Source organism: Eumetopias jubatus, unplaced genomic scaffold, assembly GCF_037043125.1.
Source record: "Eumetopias jubatus isolate StellerSeaLion01/CBP00866 unplaced genomic scaffold, mEumJub1_p1.0 scaffold_16, whole genome shotgun sequence".
Lineage (NCBI taxonomy): Eukaryota > Metazoa > Chordata > Mammalia > Carnivora > Otariidae > Eumetopias > Eumetopias jubatus.
In genome coordinates, this window is record NW_028274822.1 from 64,491,252 (window position 1) to 64,514,742 (window position 23,491).

General features: G+C 52.8%; 3 protein-coding genes across 6 annotated transcripts in view; 2 read left to right on the forward strand and 1 right to left on the reverse strand.

Moving 5' to 3' along the window:
* ARVCF (ARVCF delta catenin family member) overlaps positions 1 to 1,249 on the forward strand; it is a 49,937-nt gene extending 48,688 nt beyond the window's left edge. For both annotated transcript variants that reach the window (XM_028094816.2, XM_028094817.2), the window contains one exon: positions 419 to 1,249. Coding sequence is in view for 1 of the 2 variants with exons in the window: in XM_028094817.2 (XP_027950618.1) it covers positions 419 to 445 (27 nt within the window). In the remaining variant the exon portion in view is untranslated. The remainder of the gene's footprint in view (positions 1 to 418) is intronic.
* An 886-nt stretch (positions 1,250 to 2,135) lies between these two features.
* On the reverse strand, positions 2,136 to 21,781 carry COMT (catechol-O-methyltransferase). Its single transcript, XM_028094789.2, has 5 exons — positions 21,650 to 21,781; positions 7,865 to 8,150; positions 6,828 to 7,021; positions 6,344 to 6,475; positions 2,136 to 2,957 (listed from the first exon to the last, which is right to left on the reverse strand). Exons 2-5 carry the CDS (start codon positions 8,148 to 8,150, stop codon positions 2,757 to 2,759), a joined length of 813 nt encoding a protein of 270 aa, XP_027950590.1. The 5' UTR covers positions 21,650 to 21,781; the 3' UTR covers positions 2,136 to 2,756.
* The window catches only part of TXNRD2 (thioredoxin reductase 2), a 48,388-nt gene continuing 46,641 nt past the window's right edge, over positions 21,745 to 23,491 (forward strand). For all 3 annotated transcript variants that reach the window (XR_003607712.2, XR_003607713.2, XM_028094788.2), the window contains exon 1: positions 21,745 to 21,865. Coding sequence is in view for 1 of the 3 variants with exons in the window: in XM_028094788.2 (XP_027950589.2) it covers positions 21,760 to 21,865 (106 nt within the window). In the remaining 2 variants the exon portion in view is untranslated. The remainder of the gene's footprint in view (positions 21,866 to 23,491) is intronic.

Sequence of the window (23,491 nt, forward strand, 5' to 3'; positions counted from 1 at the left end):
TCCTGTCCTTTGGGAAGGGGCTTCTCATTAATCTCTGCTGGCTGCATGTTCTGTCCCTTGGTGCTCCCTGGTGGGACTCCAGCTTCTAGCTCAGCAGGCTTAAATGCCCATCTTAGGGATAGGCTGGGGTCTGAGATGGACATGTCCCCCTGGGCCAGCAGTCCCGGCTCAGGCACTGTGTCATCGGGGCCCAGAGCAAATGGGGCCAGAGCAGAGACATTTAAATGCCCCAAGCACAGTGCCCCCCCCCCCCCCCCCAACGACCAGTGAGTCGGACTGGCCCTGATGCTGAGATTCTCGGGGTCAGCCCCTGCCACCTCCAGCAGCTGCCTTGGTCCACACTTTTGTTGGCCTAGTCTGTGGAGGGGTCCACCAGCCCCCGGGCCATCCTGCTTAACCTTCCCCTCTCCCTCCGTAGGTCTCGGGCCCAGCCATTTGTTCTTAGGGACCTGATCATGGGAAGAAGGGAACTCCAGGGCCGGCCCTTCCAGACCCTGCTGTGGAGCTTGGAGCCCCCTGGCGGCCGGGGTTGGCAGCGCTTCTCGCCGGGGAGCCAGGGCTCGACCTTCTGAACACACACCTCCCTTCCCACCCCTCGCTCCCTCCCTCCTAACTCCCTAGGCTGAGTTAGCTGTTTACTGACATGGTGCTGTGTGCGAGTGAGAGAGAGAGAGAGAGAGAGAAAGCCAGTGGAGCTGCCAGAGTGGGGCCCAGGGAAGCGGCAGGAAGGGCACCTGGCTTTGCTTTGGGGCTGGTGGTATAGAAGAGTGTGCTCTTGTGTGTGTGGGGCCCCAGAGGAGCCTGCAGCAGGGAAGGGAGGAGGGGGGCTCAGAGAAGGAGTTTGACTCTGGAAGGTAGAGGGGATCCGCTGGACGCTGGGTCCCACCCTGCATGGCCCATGGCGGGGGGGGGGCGGACTGGCCCATGTGTGCAGAGAGGCTTTGGAGGCAGCAAGATGGGGGTCAGGCTGTGCTTGCCCCCACCCTGCCCTCGGCTACATGGAACCCCAGTGCAGCAGGAGCCTTCCCTGAGCGACTTTGGCCTGGCTGTGGCTACCAGACCCTGTCTGCTGGAGCCCAGAGTCACACCTCCGGGACTGACCTTCGGCAGCAGTGGGGGACGCTGCCTAGTGCCTGCTGTTTGTGACTTAAAAACCGAAGAAAAACACTGACAAAAAGCATTAAAAACAAAACCAAAATAAGACTGTATTGGTAAACACCTAAATTTTTGTAAGAAAACTTAAAAATTAAAAAAAGCAACGAAACTTCCTATCTTCTGCGGCTCAGATCCTTTGCCACCGGCTACTTGCTCTTCCCTGCTTGCCAGGGTGGGCATGGGTGGAGGTGGCCCCCGGGTATCCATGTGCTCTGTCCAGAGGGGGCTCAGCTCCCAGGCCACAGGGGTGTTTCTGCACATGTCCTCCCAGGCTCACTGCGATCCCCTTTCTGCACACACACACACACACACACACACACACACAGGAGAGGGCTTGTTTTGGGGTGATTAGCTGGGCCCCGAGTCCCACGGTGGTGTCCTGGCCAGAGGTCAGTCTGCACACAGGTGGGCTCAGCCGGGATGGGGGCGGGGGGCAGGGGCGGGATCCCTGGAGAGCCTCTGAGGTAGCTAGGGGGCCTTGGGGCCAGGAGCCAGGGTTGGGACTGGGGATTTGGGCAGCTGTGGATTTAGGTAGATGCAAAGCAATTCTACTTCCCTTGCTAGCTGGGCAGCTGTAGAAGCGCCAGAGCTGACCTGAGCCCAGTCTTCCGTAAACAAGGCCGAAGAGGACTGGGGAAGTTGGCTTCTACTCAGTGCCACACAGAGACCCCAAGGGGCAAGGTGCCAGAGAGCTCACACCCTGCACTGTGGTAGGGGCCCCATGTCCACCGTTCCCTAGTGCCTGCCTGGTCAGAGATGGACAGGAAGGCTGACCAGCTGCCCTGTTCCAGTTTCCCAGGACAGCCTCCAGATGGGGGCTCACCTCAGCCTGCCCACATCCCCATGGGGATGCAACAGGTAACCTCAGCCTGGCCACATGAGCCCCCTGGGCCAGCATTAGCATCCAGGGAAGAGGAGCACTAGCTGACGGCATCACAGGAAAGAAGGAGCGGGGGAGCAGTTAAAAAGCACTAAGTTGATCTATTTAAATATTTAAAATTTTAATTTCTCTTTTAGCATCTTTTAAACATGATACTGGTATACAGGATTATTAGTAGTGAGCTGATTTTAGTAAGGAAGGTACATTTCATTCTTAAAAAGGTGAAAGAACTCAGGAGTCACAAGTGGGTGTGAGTTGTTGGGCACGGTGCCATCACTGAGGCATTGCTGCCACCTGGTGACAGCAAACCTCGAGGACAGACTGCGAGTGCCCAGCTCAACAGCTTCCACAGGTTCCCCACTTGCAGTGTCTACTGCATATGTCGATGCCTGAAGACCCATCCGTGTAAGAAACTCTATTGATTGAAATGCTGGTGGGAGAAGAGACACTGTCACGGGCACCACCCGTCCCGAGTTGGTATTTACATACATACTTTACAGATTTATTGCAATGATTTTGTATGGTGAGCTGGCCGCACTTGGGGAAGACCAGGGGTAACAACAGCCAAGAGTCGCCGTGTAGAGGGGCCAGGGCCGGCAGGCTTTGGGCTCATATGCCTCAAGTGTGCTACACTGGACCCCAGAACTGCAAAAGCGGGTTGGCAGGGGTGCATCCCTTGTGCCCTCAGGCTTGGCAAGGGATCCGGGAGCAGGGTGGGTGGTCAAGGCTGTGTTGGGCTGCCCGGGCCCATGTAGACAGCCTTCTCCAGGCCATCCACTGCCTTTGAGTATTCCAGGTACGAGGGGAAGTGTGTGCATTCAAAGCGGCTGTTCCCGCGCACGTATGCCAGGAAATCTGGTGTTCCCGGGAAGATGACGTTGTCGGCCAGCAACACTGTCCCCGTCCGTAGCAGGCCACACTCCTGCAGGGGACAGATGGTAGGAAAGGGTGAGAGTGACAGGTGCCCGGCAAGCCCATCCCAAAATGGGAGGATAAATGCTCTTGGAGATGGTGGCTCCATACACTGGCCTCTGCCTGGCCATGAGTCAGCCCTGCTCCAGCTCCTGGGGTCACAAGGGTCTCCCCACTGCCTTCCATCTCCTCCCTGGCAGCTGAGCACATGTCCTGCCTTGAGAATGTGGTTCTGTGACGGAAACTCTTTTGCTTCCCATTAGGTCCTGCGTCCCCAACCCCTAGGACAGCGTGTGGCAGGCACACAGGAGTTGTTCAGTGATGCTAGCTGGATGAGGAAGTGGAAGAGACAACGGAGCCAGGATTCCGGCCATAGGGCCAACTCAAGGCCAGTAGGTCCTTCAGTCACCCGGTGCCAGGCTCTTGCAGGTGAGATGCCTGGTGCCCAGTGCACGGGCTGCTGTGCGCTGTCACTGGAGGTCCTCACCGGCCTGACCAGGGTGATCCTGCAGGGATGGGGGCCCCTCAGGGCTTTGCTCTGGACATCCCCAAAATCTGGCATGTGAGACGCCCCTTCTCTGCCAGCGCCTGGGCCTGGGCTCTGCAGAAGGAAGGAGCAGACAGACATGGCCAGGGTGGTGTGCTGGGGGCAAGGCTGCCTAGATTATAGGAAGCAATGGAAAGAGAGCTGGAGAGGAATTGCTTGCCTGTGCGGGAGGGGCAGACCAGGGCAACTGGTCACCCCAGTTGCCTTGTCCTAGATTTAACTCTGGAAGCATAGAGCTGCTTTTTCACATGATCATAAAAGTTAAAAAAAAATAAGCAATCTGAAACCTCAAAAGCAAAATCAAAGTGACCCCAAGCAGGTCTCAAATTGCCAACAGGACCACAAACAATGGAGCATCTCTAAGTGACTTAAAAATATGGGCTTTAACTCTGCATCCCCCCACCGCCCCGCCCCAGGGATGTGCCCTAGCACAGAGTCTTACAAGTGTCTCACTTCTCCTGGTGGCCATGGTCCCTTCCAGCCTGTGGGCTTGGGGAAGCCAAGGGTCCTCCGTAGCCAGAGTGGAAAACTCAGCTGTGAGGTCAGTGAGGCGAGAGACAACCCACAAGCCAGAATTTGAACAGTTAAGTACCACTGTGAATCATGGCGCATTTCCTCATATAAAAAGAAAGCTCCCTAGCAGTCTTGGCTAGAAAGCCCTAGAATGGAGAACTGTCCCGGAGGAGGCGCCCCGGGCCCAAGCCCCGGAAAGGCAGCTCAGGTCTCCAGCCGGAAGCAGACAAGGTGAGCAGGAGCAGACTTGAGGAGGCCCTGCTGGCCCCAGATGGGACAGTCAGTGGCATGAAAGTCATCAGACACTGGAAACCAAATGAGTTGACCAGGAAAGAAAGAACAAAAGAAAGAAGATTTGGGCACGTTTGGAGGGTGCTGGGGCCTACCCACCCTTGAGGAAGCTGGACGGAAGGGAGAAAAAGGCAGCACCTATCCTGCCTTTCCCCAGCCATCACACGCCTCCCGACACGGGACACAGACCCCTCGGAGAATTCTGGCCAGAAGCCTACCGCGTCTGAACGAACCCGCTGCGCGAACCCCTGCGGGGAGGAAACAGCCTTCCTGGAGGTGGTTTTAAACTGTGTCCACAGTTCCTTCTCCATTGGGTGGGCACCGGGCTTAGTGACTCGCTTCTAACAAAGGGAAGGAGGCAGAAGCGGCAGTGTATGCTTGCAGAGGCACCACGGCTCCCTTGTTGCCCCTTCCGTTTCTGCCTCCCATCCCTGGCTGTAGGGAAAGCCAGCCGCCGCCATGTTGTGAGGACACCCAAGCAGCCCCATGGAGAGCCTATGAGACATGGCACTGAGGCCTCCTCAGAGCAGCCATCCGATTTCAAATCGCCCCCTGCCCCTGCCAGCCTCTAGGCCCCGACCGAGAGAGGTACGGCGGGACCACTGCAGAGCCAGGCTGACCTGGCAAGAGCCGAGGGCCCGCAGAGCCCAGCTGCGGGGCTAAAGAATGCGTGTGTAAAAAGCACAGCCATTCTCAATTCGTGACTTCTTTTCTTTTGAGATAATTACGAGCTTTGAACAAGGAGCACTGAGAAAACTATTAGTTTCCTAGTTACTAAACGGCAATATTTGCTACTTTTCTATAAATGCAGGCCCTGCAATTACCACACACACCAGAGCTGCTGAAATCCCTCCCTCCCTGTGCAGGCCCGGCTGGGTTGGCTGTCTGGCCTCTGCCCTCAACACCTGATGTCCAGGTTCATGCCACTGCCTCCCCCAGCCGGCCGTGCTCCCCACAGCTGCCTCGCTCCTCGCCCAAGGGTCTCCTTGCCATCCCCCCACTGAGGGGGGACTGAGCACCTGTCTCAGCAGGTAACCAGTCCAACTTCTAGCTCCTGGCTCCCCCATCCCCCTCCACCCTCAGAGCTCAGCACCACCCTCTCTACAGCCATCCCTCCCCACACTCCACACACCCAACAGAGATCTTTTCTGGGGACAGATCTAACCTTGTCCTCACCCGCTTAAAACCCCCCATGTCCCCACCGGTGTGTGGCATTCAGGGCCCTCCACGCGTGGCTCTGGCCCACTGCCCCAGGATATCCCCACAGTATCCTGTGCCCTCAAAGACCCCCGGCCGGGGCAGGTTCTTTCCTGCGTGGCCAGGCAGCTGGCCCTCCATGTCTGCACTAGAACCACTGGGTGCAAGGTCCTGCCCAGCCTCCAGCCATGGCTCCAGTGGCCATGCAGCCCACACTCACAGTCCCTCTGCACCGGGCAGAGTGGCCAGCCCATGGGGGAACTGAGGTGGGTGAGCATGGGACAGACAACATGGAATCACTCCACTCCATGCTGACCACCAGGAGGGGGAGGCCATGGTGGGGCAAAACATCCCAGCCCCCGGTGGAGGGCCAAGTAGCCACTAAGTGTGACCTTGACCGCCGAGGTGGGGGAAGGTAGTGATCATCTATACAAAGCTCTGTGTGTCAGCTCATTAAGGGCCCGCCCAGTGCCCCACCTGGGAACGAGGCAGCCTCACTTGTGGCTGGCCAAGCAGCCGCACTGAGGGCTGGGACAGGATGCGATGTGAGGACAGGGACAGAGGGCTGGAGGGGGCTGCGCAATAAGGAGCCTCAGGGGAAAACAGGCAGGAGATGCCCTATTGGTGCTCACCCCTCCCTGTCAACCCAGCGCAGGCCACCTAGCAGGCCCAGCCAACTCCTTCTGCCCAGAACACCCTTCCTCCCATCCCCATGCCACCCTTGAGGCCTCCTCTGGCCCTCCACACTCCCTGCCCAAATCACCGATGCCACCAGGGCCAGCCAGGGCAGCCCCTGCACCAGCAGCCAGCAATGAGGCCCATGTGGGCCAGGTGGTTGCACAACTCACCTCCAGGAGGAGCGTGTCTGGCAGGTACCGGTCCTTCCAGTGGTCGAGGAAGACCATGTCTAGCGTGTCCACGTCATATTTCTTCTTCAGCTGGGGGATGAAGTCCTGGGATGCCCCGACCACCACGGTGACCTGGAACAGCACTCTGTCAGTGCCCATACTCAGACTGCCCTGCCTGGACACCGGCTCGAGTGTCATCACCACTCTCCTTTGGGGTTCTGGGGAGGTAAGACCCCACTCTACCCCCTCCCTCCAAGGGCGGCCTTGGGAGTTTTCTGCTCTGTGGAACAGGGTGGCAAGACCTCCCTCACAGAGCTGCTGGGGGTTCTGGGAAACCTGGCCTGGGAGGCACCATGAGGCCAGGTACAACAGGCTGAATGTGGCCTTGAACTGCACTGGGGCGATCCAGGCCCTTCCCCTCCGCCTCGCACCCAGCCCCTGGCGCCTCCGTGTCCGCATTCTTCACCCTGGGGCGGAAACACACCCTGTCCTGCAGGCCTGCGAAGTCCAGCATCTGCTGGGTGATGGCGGCGTAGTCCGGGTTGATCTCAATGGTGAGCAGGCGCGCCCCGGGCTCCAGCAGGCGGGCCATGCGCACGGCCGAGTAGCCACAGTAGGCGCCCAGCTCCAGCAGCACCCGTGGGCACTGCTCCTGCACCACTGCATCCAAGATCTGACCTGCGGGGCAGAGGAGAGCCTGAGCACAGCAGAGGGAAGTGACCCACTCCTGGTCCTGGACCTGCTCCTTCCAGACTGAGCATCGGCCCCTCCCGATGCCTGCCTCCCCCCGCCACTGCCCCCCCATCACACTAAACACACCCTCTGAGCTTCCAGGGTCCCTCAGGCCTCTGGCTCTCAGCACACGCTGGTCCCTCTCTTTCGCATGGTTCCTGACTGAGCCCAACTCATCCTAACCCAGAGCTGCCCCCTGCGGAAGCCCTCACCCCACTGTGCCCACGGGCTGCACTCAGGGCCTCCCTGCCCCCTCCCCCCGGGCTGGACACTGTCAGAGGCTCCAAGGGGGCTGGAGAATGGCTATCTCATCTGTCCCCAGGGCCCAGCTCCCTGGGGTGTAGCGCAGCACAGGCCCGTGCCCCAGGCTGGAGTCCAAAGGTCAGGAGGTGGCCCTGGGGCCTGGGCGGAGCAGAGTCCCAGGAGCTCTGTGCACCCTCATGCCCAGCAGGGACAGCTGGTGTCACCCAGCTCCATGAGAAGGCATGCCAGTGCCAGGCCTACCGACTAATGTCAGCTGAGTCACTGTGTGGCAAGAAAGGGTCCCGGGCAGTTTATCAAACGTCCGTCCCTCCCCACGAGGACAGTGATGTGGATGCTCGGGCCTCTGCACAGCCTTTACCCCTGGCCAGGGAGGAGCTGGGTGGGTAGCTCAGGCCTCCAGGGCTCCAGGCAAGCCCCCACCCCAACACCCAGAAACAGTGACAACAGGCCTCTCCTTTACAGGTTGTGCTGCCCCACCCGAGGTCCCCTTTCCCATGCCCACTACCTGCTGGCCGGGCTGCCCACCTTTCTTGTCACCCACGTTCATAGCCCACTCCTTCTGCAAGCAGTAGCTATCGATGGCCTTCAGCACACTTTGTGGGTCCCCGGCCACTGCGTGCTGCAGCACATGGTGCAGGATGCGCTGCTCCTTTGTGTTGCCCATGAACAGGTTGTGGAGGGGCTGCAGGACCAGCTCGTGCCAGTAGATAAGGGGTATGGCCAAGCCCCAGCGTCGCAGGCACAGCACCAGCACCAGGAGCGCCAGGCCCAGTGAGAAGGCTGCCAACAGCAGTGGTGGGGCCTCCAGCATCTGAGACAGGGCGGGGATCCAATGGGGTAAGGAGGAGGGGAGAGAAGGGGGAGGGCGATGGGCTTCGGGGCTTCGCGGCTGGCCAGGAAGCCCCGTAGCCGGCTTGCGGGCTCAAAGCCCCTCAGCATTAGTGCAGACCTGCCCCTCCTGGCTTACGCACCCTCTCCTCTGTTTGGGGGTGCTGCTTTTGCCCCCCATTGCTGATGGGAGCCTTCGAGAGGCTAGCCATGTGTCCCAATTGCCCGGCCCATCTCAGTGCCAAGGGAATGCAGACCTCCTGCCCCCGAACAGCTTCCTGCCCCTGGGGACCTCCTGTCCCTCAGGAGCACAGAGCAGGTGCTGTGTCTGGCCCTCCTGCCTGGGGACCCTCCCGGACAGCCCCGACGGAGGTGGGCACAGGGGAGGCCCGTCCGTGTACAGCTTTCTTGGGTCCTCACACCAGGAACAGTCTGTGACACTCGTGTGGCCCTTTAAGTGAGTTTCCAGGTAAGAACACAGGCAGTGCCCAGGCCAGGCACACAGGGCAGAGACCCGCTCGCCACTCCCCTCAGGGACGGCCAGCCGTGCTGCATCTGCCCTGGGCGGAGGCCCACCTTGCCGCCTGCACCACAGGTGAAGGAGACCCCCCAGCGGCGGGAGACAACTACGGGGGCGGCAGCACACCGCCCTGGCAGCCTCCCTTCGGGGAGCTCGGGATCCAGTCAGACGGGGCCCCTGGACACACAGGCAAGGTTGAGCCCCTCAGCCCTGGGCACCTGGCCAGCACAGAGCAGAGTCTGCGGTGTTCTGGGCAGATGCTCAGAGTTCAGGCAAGACACCTTATAAGATGAGAAAGGACAAAAATAAAGAGGAACATGGGAAGCTTCTGCCGGGGCCGATGGGTCGCTCCGAGGTGCCTCACAAGGAAGGGCCACAGAACCCCAGCAACCACACAGGCCCTTGCTCTCCCAGAGGCTCCAATTTGGAAAGGCATGTCCGGGAGAGCAGGCAGGCTGAGGGCCTCAGTGGCAAGAGCGCTTGAGGACCATTGAGGGCTCTACACCCCACCGTGCTGGGCCATGAGGAGACAGTGGTGGTTTGGGGAACAGGGCAGAGGAAGGGAAAACTGAGGCTCTGCCCCAAGGGAGTGTGGATACCCAGATTCTGGTGTTTTAGGCCATGTGGCCTATTTACAGTGAACACTTTATCAATGGGTCAGAGTGTGCACACACAATGGGCCCCAATCCTCTGCCCACCCTTGCTCTCCTGTTCCCAGGCCCACCCGGACCTTGTGAACCACTCTCCCAGCCAGCTCCTGCCCTCCGTGCTCAAGGACAGGTCTGTGCACTCCTTCTCTGAGCTTAGCAGCAAAGCAGAGAAATTTTGTGCAGGATTCTTTTGCCTTTAGATCTCACCGACAGAAACCATAACCTGAAAATGACCAGGGTCCAGATATCTGGGCCACTTCCTCAAGGTCAGCCTTGCCCACTAGGGCAGCACTTCACCCTTCCGTCCTCAGAGAGCTGAAGGCCTCAAAGAGGTAGTGAGATTTCAGCCTGGGACACCAGCGACACAGATGACAGCAGAAGGCTTGAAGTCCTGAGCAGGTGTGGTAAGTCTCAGCACCAGAGCGTGGTGCCCCCGCCTGGGGTGCGCCCTGGGCCCCACCATGCCAGAAAGAGTATACATCAGGTGTCCTGTCTGCCACAGCTCTGGGGCCCACACTGGGCAAGGGCCCCCGAGGCGCAGCGTGCACCATGACCCAGGAGGCCGGTGAGGGGGTCACACAGGGGGAGGGTACAGTGGATAAGGGTGGAGTATCTCTCTTCTGGGGGACAGCTGACAAGAAACAGTGAGGGGAGGCCCCTGCAGCCTGAAGGAACTGGAACTTTCTACTGCTTAGGGTTTCTTAACCACACACCTGTGTCGCTTTGTCATTACTATTATTACTCGTAGTAGTGTTTGGGTGATGATACAATGGGCCACTCTGTTTTATTCTCTGCATTTAAAAAAACATCCAGTAAATGTTGGAAATAAATATCAAAAATAAGTAACATTCTACTTAGGTAACCAATTACTTGCTGGACTCTGGGGTCATAAACTATAAATTTCAATCTCCATGATACTTGGCTTGTGTTAAAAATCTGGCTTGTAAATCTCTAATCTCTAGATCTGTCTGTTTGCACAGCACTGTGTACCTCAGGGCTGATAGGAGGGCGCAGGGAGGGGCCACACCCGGGAGATGGCTCTGCTTTGGCTCTGAGTCCTGGTTACCCAACAGACATGCAAACAGAAAGGGCAATGCTGGGACTTTTAAACCATTCTGCGGGGAGGGGGGATCATCAGGAGGATAAAGGAAACTCAACCCCTGGCCAGGAGGCCAGAGCACAGAAGCCAAGTGGCAACTCTCAGATCCTCTCTGTTTTGTATGTGTTCAAAACAAGCCGTAAGGGAAACTTTTTAAGTGGCTTGCCGAGCACAGTTTCAAACATGGTTTCTTGACCACATCAAGGGTTGGAGGCAAAGCTTCGGCGCAGGATCCTGGGTCTCCTATCTTTCATGGCTGTTGACCTCAGGGCAGTGGCGGTAGTGCAGGGAGAAGCTGCTCACGGACTTCAGGGTTTGGCTGAAGAGGCTAGGCCTTTATAAGGCTTTCACAGATGATACATTTAGTATCATGAGAGCACGAAAGAAATAAAGGGAGACACAAATTAATGGCAAGATATCCCATGTTCATGGACTGGAAGATGTGATATTGCTAAGATGTCAATGTGAAAGTCCTCTACAGATACAATGCAACCCCTATCAAAATTCCAATGGCATTTTTTTGTAGGAATAGAAAAATCCTCCAAAAGGTCACCTAGAATCCGAATAGCCAAACGATCTGGAGAAAGAAGAGAACTGGAGGGCTCATACTTCCTGATTTCAAAACTTACTACAAAGCTACAGTAAATAAAACAGTGTGGTACTAGCAGAAGGTAAACATACAAGCCAGCAGAACAAAACTGAGAGGCCAGAAATAAACCCTCACGTCTATGATCAAATGATTTTTTTAACAAGAGTGCCAGGACCACTCTATGGGAAAGAACAGTCTCTCTAATAAATGGCTTTGGGACAAAGAGATTTCCACATGCAGAAGAATAAAGTTGGACTCTTACACACCACATCCAAATTTAACTCAAAATGGATCAAAGCCTTGACTTTCAGAGCTAAAACTATAAAACTCTTAGAAGAAAACACAGGAGTATATCTTCATGACTGCAACAAAAGAAACATAAATTGAATTTCATTAAAATTAAAAGCATCAAAGGACATTATCAAAAGAACCAAAGGACCTCAGGACAACCCACAGAATGGGAGAAAATATTTGCAAATCATACATCTGATGAGGGTTTAATATCTTGAATATATAGGGGCGCCTGGATGGCTCAGTCACTTAAGCATCGGACTCTTGGTTTCGACTCAGGTCATGATCTCGGGGTCGTGGGATCGAGCCCCATGTGGGGCTCTGTGCTCAGCGGGGAGGCTGCTTGGAATTCTCTCTCTCCCGCTGCCCCTCCCCCTGCTCATGCCTCGCTCTCTCTCAAAAAAAAAGGGGGGTCTTGAATATATAAAGAATTCCTACTTTGCAACAACAAAAAGCAACCCAATTAGAAAATGGGCAAAGGACATTTCTCCAAAGATCTACAAATGACCAATAAGCATATGGAAAGATGCCCAACATCCTTAGTCATTATGGAAATGCAAATTGAAACCACCCAAGATACCACATTTCACCCTTTAGGGCGGCTATTTTCCAAAAAAAGTTGGTAAATGTTAAATAACAAATGTTGATGAGGATGTGGGAAAACCGGAACCCTTGTGCGCTGCTGACAGCAATGCGAAGTGGTGCAGCTGCCGTGGGAAACAGTCTGGTGGTTTCTCAAAAAGTTAAATATAGAACTATCATATGACCAGCAATGCCACTCCCGGGTGCATACTCAAAAGAACTGGAAGCAGGGACTTGAACCAATGTTCACAGCGGCATTATTCACAGCAACCAAAGGGTACAAACAGCCCATCTATCAACAGATGAATGGATGTGGTGTGTCCCTACAATGAATCATACTTCGTCACTAACATGAATGAAACAATGATTCATGCTACCACATGGATGAACCACGGAGGACATTATGGTACGTAAACAAAGGCACAAAAGGATAGATACTATAGGATTCCACTCACATGAAATTTGTAGAGTAGGCAAATCCATAGAGAAAGAAAGTAGAATAGAAGCTGCTGGGGGCTGGCGGGGGGCATGGGTACAGTGTTTGATTTGGAGATGATGAGAAAAAGAAAGTTCTGGAAATAGTGACAATGGTTACACAACACCATGAATGTACTTAATACCCCTGAATTGAATGTACACCTGTAACACTGAAATGGTTAAAATGGCAAATTTTAACTTATGTATTTTTTTTTTATTTTATTTTTAAGTAATCTCTACACCCAACGTGGAGCTCAAACTCACAACCCCGAGATGAAGAGATGCACGCTCCATTGACTGAGCCAGCCAGGCGTCCCTAACTTAAGTTTTACTACAGTAAAAAGAACACAGTGGGAAACAACAAAACAGGCAACAGTTTCTGGCCCTCCCTGTTCCAAAAAAGGAAGTTCCCCATAAGGAAGCAGGATCCAGAAAATCAACCGCTGCTCCCATCTCCCTGGGGGACCCAGGGCGCTCAGGAGTCTCTTGCCCTAACCCTGCTGATTGGCTGTTGGGGGCAACGAGGGGGGGGGCAGGTGCAGCATGGACACCTGGGAGGGACACACTCATGGCCCTTCCCGGAGGCAGTGGAAGGGGCCTTCCTGTCTCAGCAGAGTCTGCCTGCCGGGTGTGCTTCCTTCTGACAGGCCTATGGTGTATTGCCAGCATCGATCTCTTCACAGACCTCTCTCCCCACAGGGCAAAAACACCCAGCCCCAAACCCTCCTTATCATAAGCCCGTCCTTCAGTATTCCCCCTGCAACCACAAAACCATAACCTCCATCAACTCTGATCACCGTTTATCATCCTCCAGGCCCAAGCGGGGCAATCAAGATGCTTGGCAGCTGGGCCAAGACCCCCAGCCACACCTGATGCAAGGTGGGGACAGGCGCATGGGCCCCTGACACCCAGAGCCACTGGGCCCGGGACCTTCAGTTCCATGGTCCTTTGTGACAAAAGTGCTTCTCTATATCCAGCCTGACACACGGTACAATTTCACCGAGGCCTGGCCCCATAACATGTGCGTGGGGCGGGGGGGCTCCACTCCCCGCCGGGTCTGCCCCTTCCTTGCCCACTCAGTTCTTAAGCTCTAGCCCTGTGGGATGGGTACCTCGGTGCTGCTTCTGTCTCTCTCTCTGCTTCGTAGCCAGATGGTCTATCCCTTGTGTCAGCTAGTCAGTGTTCTTTTATGCATTTAACATATCCTAGATGACACTCTTTTTTTCTCTAAAGGAAATGAAAATGTTTTTCATAAATATATTGCAAGCAACCGTCAGTGGATAAGTTACCGAGACTCTTACAATTCTGTAAAAAGATGAATCAATTGTGTGACATCATTCCTAGGCTCATTGAAAAAACCCGTGAGAGTTCACTAGACCGTTTTGTCCCTGTCTGAGGATCTGCTGTTATGCCCACATTGCCATCACCTCCTTCTGAAGAGCAGGTCCCTGCCCACACTTGTTCTGGAAACGAGGGAGGGCCAGGATGGTCCTTGTGCCTGAGGCTGCAGGAGTTATCAGAAGTCCAGGCCAGAGGGAATGCAGGCCACCTCCCTGACCAAGAGCTGCAGGGCCGAGCATCCCAGCTCCCCCAGTCACATCTGACCCTGTCTTGGCACCTGCTTCTTGGAGGACCCCCACCACAGGCCCAGCCCCGCTTCTGGTCGACGGGCTCACGCACTAGAAGCAGGGCCAGCTGTCTTGGCTCTGAATGGAGGGCAGGCCTCAGAGTGCACAGAACATTCTGGGGCAACAACAGGCAGGCTGGCCAGGCTCCCTGTGGGGAGGACAGAAAGGATGGGGGTGGAGTGGGCCAGGAGAGGCCTGCCAGGGTGAGCGTCCAGGGAGGGGTGGTTGGCCGCCTGCCCCCCAGGCCGGCGTACAGGACAAGCCCAACATCCCACTCTGTCTGGGGACTGGGACAGTTCTGGCAGCTCATGAACACTATCAGCAAAGCCCCAGCAACTGTCTGCCTCCAGCCCTGCGCATGTGCGAACTGAATGCGGACTCCCCGTTTTACTCCTCAAAGGCTCGATGGCAGCCCTTTGTTCCGTCTCTGGTCCGCCGCTCATTTAGGGCATCTGGTGGTGATTTGGACTCCTAATCCAGTGCTCCGACAAACGTCCATTACCGCAGCGAGGGCAGGTTTCGATTCCATGATTCTGAATATACTCTCAGAGGCTGGGTGAGAGGCCAGGCTTCCAAACGGTAGCTCCTGGGCTGGAAGTACTTCCTGGCTTCTGGGGAGGCCTTTTTGTCTCCCGGGTTGATCGTGCTCCTCCCACGGGAGCTTCTCAGTTGACTGAAACCCCCTTCTCGCACCCCTGCTGACAATGTGCCACCATGGTACTAATTCTGTCCACTTCCTTCCGATTGGCATGACTTCACTAAGGATAATGTGGAACTTCAATGGCGTTCGTGGGAAACTGCAGATCTCCCCAAAGTGGCTCCTGAGACCTCTCCCTTCCATCTCCTCTGCTCCTCCTTCCTCCCGTACCACCTTTGTTCTCCCTCCAGCTCCACTGCATCCTCTGATATGACCCCTGCAAGCCCCTACCTCCTCCTTCCCGCCCACCTGCCAGACCTTCCCCTTTCCTCCAGCCCCTCAGCTCCCATAGTCACTGGCATATAGACCCTCCTGCCCCATCGGGGGCTCTCAAAAGACTCAGGGACCCCCAAAAGTAACCACCTGAGGTTGAATAAGAAAAAAAAAAAGCCAAGTGGAAAGAGACATTAGTCCACAGCCTCCATAAGATTATATACCAGGGCAAAAAGATCTTAAAGGCCTCCTCCATGAACACTGGTGAAAAGCTTTAGCCCTCATATTGAACAGGTAACTAGCCTGCTCCATCTGCTAGAAACACAATTCAGATAAAAATATAAAATGAGGAGCGCCTGGATGGCTCAGTCGTTGGGCGTCTACCTTCGGCTCAGGTCAAGATCCCAGGGTCCTAGGATCGAGCCCCGCATTGGGCTCCCTGCTCAGTGGGAAGCCTGCTTCTCCCTCTCCCACTCCCCCTGCTTGTGTTCCCTCTCTCGCTGTGTCTCTGTCAAAAAATAAATAAAATCTTAGGGCGCCTGGGTGGCTCAGTTGGTTAAGCGAATGCCTTCGGCTTAGGTCATGATCCTGGAGTCCCAGGATCGAGTCCCGCATCGGGCTCCCTGCTCGGCAGGGAGTCTGCTTCTCCCTCTGACCCTCTTCCCTCTCGTGCTCTCTATCTCTCATTCTCTCTCTCTCAAATAAATAAATAAAATCTTTAAAAAAATAAATAAATAAATAAATAAAATCTTAAAAAAAAAATATATATATAATGAAACAAAGACAAGGTCCAACTCTTATATAAACTAGTGAGTTTTATATAATTGTATTTATGCCTGATGCATGGCTAAAAGTTTTAAATGAAAACCATAAGATCTCCATTTGCATCTGTCTGTGTGTTTATGTGTGTATGTACACACGTGTGTGTGTGTAGTATCTCTCTACCTCCAGAGGTATTACCAAATTAATTTATAAAATCCCTTAAAGTAGTTCTATCTTTATCTAATTGGCTTAGAGAAAAATTAGCACTTAAATAAATTAAATCTTCCCCAAACTCCCAGAAATATAAGAACCAACTTAACTGTTATTCAAGTGTACATAATTTGGGTAATCTTTGGTAAATAAGACTAGCTTAATATTGTTGATTTAATGAAACAGGTATATCTTCAGTGTTATCAACATTAAATATAATACAAACATACATTTTTATTCTACTTTGGCTTACTAGTCAAATAAGCTAATATTATATCTACTCAATGTTTAAGATTGCACATATGACAAATCCGATTTTCATCAAACTGAGTTCCTATTCTTTTTTTAAAGATTTATTTATTTACTTGAGAGAGAAAGAACCTCAAGCAAACTCCTCGCTGAGCTTGGAGCCCAGTGCAGGGCCATTCCCATGACCCTGAGATCATGACCTGAGCTGAAATTAAGACCTGGTCAGCCAGCCGAGCCACCGAGGTGCCCCTCAACAATTATCGTTGTTTTATAATATATCTGCCTCCAAGCACCTGGCTGGCTCAGTCAGTAGGGCCTGTGACTCTTGATCTTGGGGTCGTGAGTTCAAGCCCCATGTTGGGGATAGAGATTACTTAAAATATATACGTATATACGTATCTGCTTCTAAAAACTGTCTCCAAAATCTTTCTGGTAATTTGCGACCTTAGAGTTATGCCAAGTTAAGTCAAATAACAGATAGTCATTGAATACATAATTTCTACATAAGATAAAGTGCTGAAACACTCATTATTAATTACAGCTTAAGTTTTAGGGCGCCTGGGTGACTCAGTTGCTTAAGCATCTACCTTTGGCTCAGGTCGTGATCCTGAGGTCCTAAGACAGAGCCTCCCCGCCTCCATCAGGCTCCCTGCTCAGCAGGGAGCTTGCTTCTCCCTCTTCCTCTGCCCCTCCCCCTGCTCGTGCTGTCTCTTGCTCTCTATCTCAAATAAATAAAATCTTAAAAAGATATATTTGTACTACTCAGAGTATATACCTCTATAGATTATGACATGGCATACTCATAAAATTTGCTCATCTGTTACAGAATACTGGTGTATGACTGATGATTCATAATTATCTACTTCCTAGTTTTCTCTGTAAAATAAAGCTGGCGAATGGCTAAAAGTTATAATCAGTATATGAAAATAAAACAACTACTACAAACAATAAGGCGAAGCGAAACACCTTTGCATACAAAGAATTTGAGGAAAATAGCATGTGTTTCACATGAAAAGTATGCAAAGAATGTAGGATTTGTTTTTGTTAAGGAAAGAAGGATAGTAATGTTATCCTAGGGTTACATTTTCAAAAAGGGAAAGTATAGGACAAGAACCTGAATGGATATAGGAAGTTGTAGGTCAAAGCTGGCTAAGATTAAATGGATTTATATATAAAGTTTGTGAAATGAGCTTTACTATCAATAACATACTAATGTAAAACTAGAGTTTGGTTTTCTCTCTGCTAAAGCAACAAAACGTCTTGGATTACTGGTCTGCTTTTAACAAGAGATTATGAAAGGTTTTTCTTTACCCTCTGAGTAATCTTAACAACCTTTCCCTTTTGTGGAAACAAAGATTCTCTCCTATCAAAATAATTTCCTGTGTTTCATGTCGTCGTTACCATGTCCTTGTTTACATAAGATAATCTAGTCTTCTCACTGGCAAAAGAGCCAGGTTGTTGTTTTTTTTTAAACAATCATGTTATCTCCTATGTTTACTTATGAACTCTTTTATTGTCACTTAGGTCAGGTAAATCACCAAAAAATTGTTTCACAGTGAACTGGGACCCTATTTAGCCAAGCGTTCACACCTTTCGATATTTTTGACAACCCTGCCTTCCCCAAATCAAATCCTAAATGAAGTGATTTTCTTGATTTCAAACTGGCTTTGGGATTTCCCAGAGGGCCTCTGGAAGATCTCAAAGGGTTTGTTTTTTCACCTCATAAAAGAGATGAGTTAAACAATACTGTTTTAATCGACACGCTGGATTTCATGAAAGTCATTGTCAAATTAAGACATGCTGCTTAACCTTCCAAAAGTTATATTTGTGAGTTGATGTTATTAATATCAGGATGTCAGAATTTACATAAAGTTCCTGTAAATTTGTGAGTGCCCTCACTGACCGTGCAATATTCTGGTATATTGTTATCAGTCATCATTCCAGTTAATACTTTAAATGGTGTGTATGTTACAGAAACTATCAAGTTTCCTTGTCAATTGTGTTATTTTTATAAGGGACTCCCACCAAATCTTTAACTCCTGGCCATTTTCAGTCTTTGTTACCCACAGATAGTTTTTGTTTTGCTCTGATTCTTCTTCAAAAGCATTTGCAATCAGCTACAGGCCAGAGTGCTTTGTCTTCAACAGAAAGAGACTATCTCCAAGACCCGTGGAAAGGACTATGACAGGTACCTGGGGTACAGACTTCCAACGGCCTTGCTTCAATAACTCTTGAGATCATCTCATGGGACTGAGTAAGGTGCTTCAGAACTCTAGTGGAGAAACCTATGGGCTTGTCAAAACTAGACAAGAATTAACTAAACAGAATTGGATGAACTGATAAAAGATGATTATAATTTTATATGGCTTTTGTCTGGAATATTCTTGGCTCGTTAGTGTTTTATTTTCTGGATATAAAAAAGCACCCTTTCTTTTTTTCTCTTAAGCTATCTGTGAGTCATTCCACTCTAGCAAGTTATACTTTTGTAAACAAAACTGAAGCATTTATCTTCTCCCTGCTTGATTCCTCCAAAAATTGGAAACTATTGTTGAGTATTCTTATTTTCATGGCAATATAGTTTTTTGCATAGGTTCAATAAGAATCTGTCCTCTTTGCAATAGGACATAATTTTAAAGCATTGGTTATATAACCAAGGAATGTCATATTTGAAAATGATGCATGGTATCAGACATGACCAGGTTTTGAGGAACTGCAGTCGACTTTACAAGGAGCAATGCTTACAAAGTCCTCTCGAAAAAAACCAGCCTGGTACTTGGCTTACAGAGATTCCCAGCCTTACAGGTGAGTAAGGAAGGTCACTTCCTGGCAGATCCAGGAACCCTAAGATATTTGGGGGACCTTGAGAAGAGTGGAATTCACCCGAATCTACAGGTGAAGTCTGATGGTAAGTTCTTGCTTTGGCTTCCTAGCCTTGAAAAGGCTTTTAAAATTCCAATCTGAGATTCCCCATAAAAAGTTCCACAAAGCAAACTTAACAAGGTCTATGTGGTCAACTGCCATTTTTGCTGCACTTGTGTAAATAATCAGGCCAAATTTAATGAGACCAGAATTATTTTGTACACAAGAATAATCTTCCTTTGACTGTCTTTTTTTAAAAAAAGATTTACTATTTATTTGAAAGAGAAAGTGTGCGAGCACACACAAGGGGGGGCTTGGAGGCAGAGGAGGGGGCGGGAGAGAGAGAGAAGTAGACTCCCCGCTGAGCATGGAGCCCGACACCGGGCTGGATCCCACACCCTGGAGATCACGACCTGGGACGAAATCAAGAGTCGGACACTTAACTGAGCCATCCAGACGCCCCTTCCTTTGATTATCTTTGATCAAAAAGAGAGATGGCTCTAGAGGGAAATGTTATGTCTCAATGGGGAAAAATAATACACCCTTGTGGGTTATCAGATTCTAACTCTGTTTATAGTGTTCGAGGTTTTACTATTACTACCTGTGACTGGTACTGCCATCCTGCCATCTTACATGTTTTGTCAGCCCTTACCAAACCCTCAGTTCTAGTTTCCTTCAGTATCCAGCTACAACTCTCCAAAATGATGTTTCCAATTTTTCCTCCTTCCCTCCTCACTTGGCATCACTGAGAATGAAAATCTGACTACCCAGACCCTTCCTGGGACTCCAGTTATCTTGTTGCTGCCCCTTTTCCTCCAGGATCTGAAAAAGCCCTGCATGAACTTGATAAAACCTTCAAGGAGATCATCATCGCAACAAATTGTGTGTGCCCGCCTTCATTCCTGGAACTGCGGCTGCATGGGCCACTGCCAGCCCATGGAAACTCCCACATCTTCCATGTTCTGCTCTGGGAAATAACCTTGACTGTGACACTTATGTCTATACTATCACCACAAACACTCAAACTACAAACTGGGAAATCCACTGGATTGGCCCTCACCCCATAACCTAGAGATGTTTACACATCAATGTCTAAACTCGTCCCAACTGGCCACCTGTAGGGATCAAAAACCAGGTTTATGTTCAGCTCTAACCATTAATCTTCGCTTTCCTTTCTGTTTCCATAGAAAGGTCCCTCATTATATGCCTGATCACTGTAATCGTCCAGCAAATATCCTCTACTACCAAGTCCCAACAGTTGGTTCAACAAAAGGTGATCAAATGGAAAACAAGCTTATATTATTCAGCAGACAGAACACCTCTTCTTTCCTTCAACAAGAGGGGCACCTGCCAAAGACTCTCTCCTTGACCATACTCTATCGAGGCTCCTCTGAGCCTTCAGAATTCTCAATTAGGTCTCAACCTTGGCCTATAAAGACTTGAACAAATACTAGTGTCTAACAGCTCAAGGCTGCATCCTTAGGATGACTTTAGCTTCCTTAAGGTGCGTGACAGAGAAAACTCAAGGGTTCCAAAAGAAATGACTGTTTCAGCCAATACCTGAAGATAGGGCTTCATCTCCCAGCCTCTGTAGAAGCAGGGAAGCCTAACTTCCATAAGCATCACTTAGCATATCCAGATGGGTGCCACATGCACAAACCACCTCTTCCCACTTTTGTAATTTCTCACTTCCGTGACTCACTCAAGTCCTGTCATTCCCATCCCTCCACACACTCACTCTCCTTTTAAAAGTGCCCCTGAACAAACCCGAATGGAACTCAGCTCTTGACCGGTAAGTCAGGTCCAATCTGGGGTGACTTTCTCTTTCTCAACATTCTCACATGGGTATGAGGCCACACCATCCAGACCCAATCTGGTCACTTTCCTTTCTGGTGTGGCAGCCATTCCCCTGAAAGGAAGAGCCTGGCAGTACCCCAAGTTTTCTCCTGGAAAACTTTCCCTTTCCAGGGGAAAACTTGTTGGAAAGATCACTGAGCCCCTCTGGGCCTGGATGCCCACAATTCTCCCACTCCCAAGCGTCTGATCCCTGCTCAAAGACCAAGTGTGACCCTCCCTTAGCGAGTCAGGCCCTGACCCTGAAAGCCCATCAAGTCAAAGCCCTCCCCAGGAGACAGCCCCACCTTAGGGTATGGCTCCCCACAGGAGGCTGGATCCCCTATCCTTGTCCAGAACCCTATCCCCAAGTCGGATCTTCCCACTCCAACACAGATCTCCCACTTCCTCAACCCAGTCTGGTATCCCAGCCCCTTGTTTTCTGTCCAGAGACTCCCACCCAAGGTCGGATCCTTTCACACGGGTTCTAATTTCCCACCCCGTATCCGCAGCTCCTCGCCCTAGGACAGATCCCCAGATCCCCCACCCCGGATCAGATCCGCCCCAGGTCGGGAGACCCCCCCCCACCCCGGATCAGATCCACCCCAGGTCTGGAGACATCCACCCCGGATCAGATCCACCCCAGGTCCGCAGACTCCCACCCTGATCAGATGCACCCCAGGTCCGGAGACCATCCCCCCCCCCGATCAGATCTAACCCAAGTTCGGAGACCCACCCACCCACCCACCCCGGATCAGATCCACCCCAGGCCCGGAGACCCCCCACCCCGGGCCGGTTCCCCGCGACCCGCCTGCGCTCTCACCTCGCACTCGGCGGCGGCGTCCTTGGTCTGGAGGACCCGCCCAGGGCCAGCGCAGGCAGCGCGGCGGACAGCCCCAGGCTCAGGAGAGGCCCCGCGCAGCGAGGGTTGCGATGGCGGCTGCGCTGCGGGGACCCGGCGGGCGCTTCCGGTGGCGGACGTGGGCGGCGGCGGCGGCGGCGGCGGGCGGGGTGCGGGGCGCGGCGCGGAGCGCAGCAGGTAGGGTGGGGCGGGGAGGGGGCTCTCTGTGCGGGGCGGGGGGTCCCCGCCAGGGGCTGTCCACGTGGGGGTGTCCCCGCGGGCAGCACCTGGCTGGGACCGCTGTTTGCCGGCTTCCACCCACCCTTAGCCCCCTTTCCAGATGCGGAAAGAACTGCGGGACCCCGCCGGAGGTTCCACGGGGGCGGCGGGGGGGGGGATGATCTGTGCTCGCTGCCCCAGCCCCCAGCCCAATATTGACTATAGTCCTGATGATGGGGGTGGTGGCTCACCTCCTGAGGTTACCAGACGCCACCACCTGCAGACCCCACTAGTCAGACCTGGCCACCTCCTCCCCGCCACCCCAGTGGGCACACACAGCAGGTGCTCAGCACGTGCACTGCATGGACTCTCTGAGGGGACACTTATAAACTGATGGGCAGTGAGCACTGCCTGTTTGTAGGGCTTCGCACGTGCCCCGAGGCAGGGGGACAGTACCCGGCTTGTCCTCCTGGAGCCACCAAGGATCACCAACCAAACCAGGCACAGGGGGTGATGCCAGGCTCCGGAACAGGGACTGGGTGCTGGGTCATATGCCCAACCCTGCAGGACGGGTTCCCCAGAGCTAGTCACAGTGCCACCACATTTGCCATGGTGACATGGCCAGCCCCACACGTGATGACGTGCTCCCCACCACATGCCTGCTCGGTGACCGACCCCTACCCCTTGCCCCTGGATGACTCCCCATGGGGCGGGAGTGTTGAGGGGCCTCAGCAAGGGAAGAACGAGGCCTCCTTCATGGAGATGGTGGCTGTGGGGAGTGGCAGGGCACTTGGCCAGCAGTGGAATGAAGCTGACAGCGGATGTGGAAGGGCAAAGCTGTGTGCCGCTGTGGCCTTGGGGAGCCTCGGGCCTGCAGAGTCCTGGGAAATGGGGAGATAGGGTTGCCCTTAGGGCAGCTTTGCTGACTCCTGGGACCTTGGCCAAGGCACCCAGTCTTTGAAAGCATCCTTGCTGCGTGAGTCAGGTGGGACGTTCATGAGGGTAAATGCAGCGGTGCGGTGGGGCCCTCACCCCTTCTGATGCAAGTAAAAGATGCTGCTGCTGCCATTACAAGTCCAGGGCCCTTCAGGCCACTGTAACCTTGGCCTTGCAGCAGAGCAGGATGGCTTTGGGGTGGAGCTTTTTGTATCCAGCGGGGCAGCACCAAAGATTCTGCCCCCATGGTCCTTGGGCAGCAAGGGGAAGGAAGCCCCAAGCTTCCTTAGCTAGAGCTTTCTTAGCTGCAGCGGTGAGGGCCTGACAGGGCCAGAGCACAGCGCCAACACCCAACAAAGATGTGCAGGGATGATTCTGAGCCTCCTCTTCCATCTGAGCCCCGCTTTCCATCTGAGAGCAGGAAGGCACCTGTGCCATCCCAGGTTTGGGGGTGGCACATGCCACTCCTGAACAGGAACCGGAATGACACTACCTGTGGTGTCACCTGTCCCCTAACACCTGCTAACCAGGAAAGAATGCACGGTGGGGAGGACAGTACAAGAGGACTCCCAGGGTGGCTCCCTGAGGTGGCCAGTGTGCCTGTGAGCACACAGCAAAGCCTCCGCTTGTGCTCCCGGAGTAGGGCACCATTCAGTCAGCCTTGCCGCA

Coding starts and splice junctions, on each gene's coding strand:
- COMT (XM_028094789.2), bottom strand. CDS start 8,150: ATGCTGGAGGCCCCACCACTGCTGTTGGCAGCCTTCTCACTGGGCCTG. Junction 7,022..7,864: donor GAACGTGGGTGACAAGAAAG/GTGGGCAGCCCG, acceptor TCTGCCCCGCAG/GTCAGATCTTGGATGCAGTG. Junction 6,476..6,827: donor TCGCAGGCCTGCAGGACAGG/GTGTGTTTCCGC, acceptor GTGCTGTTCCAG/GTCACCGTGGTGGTCGGGGC.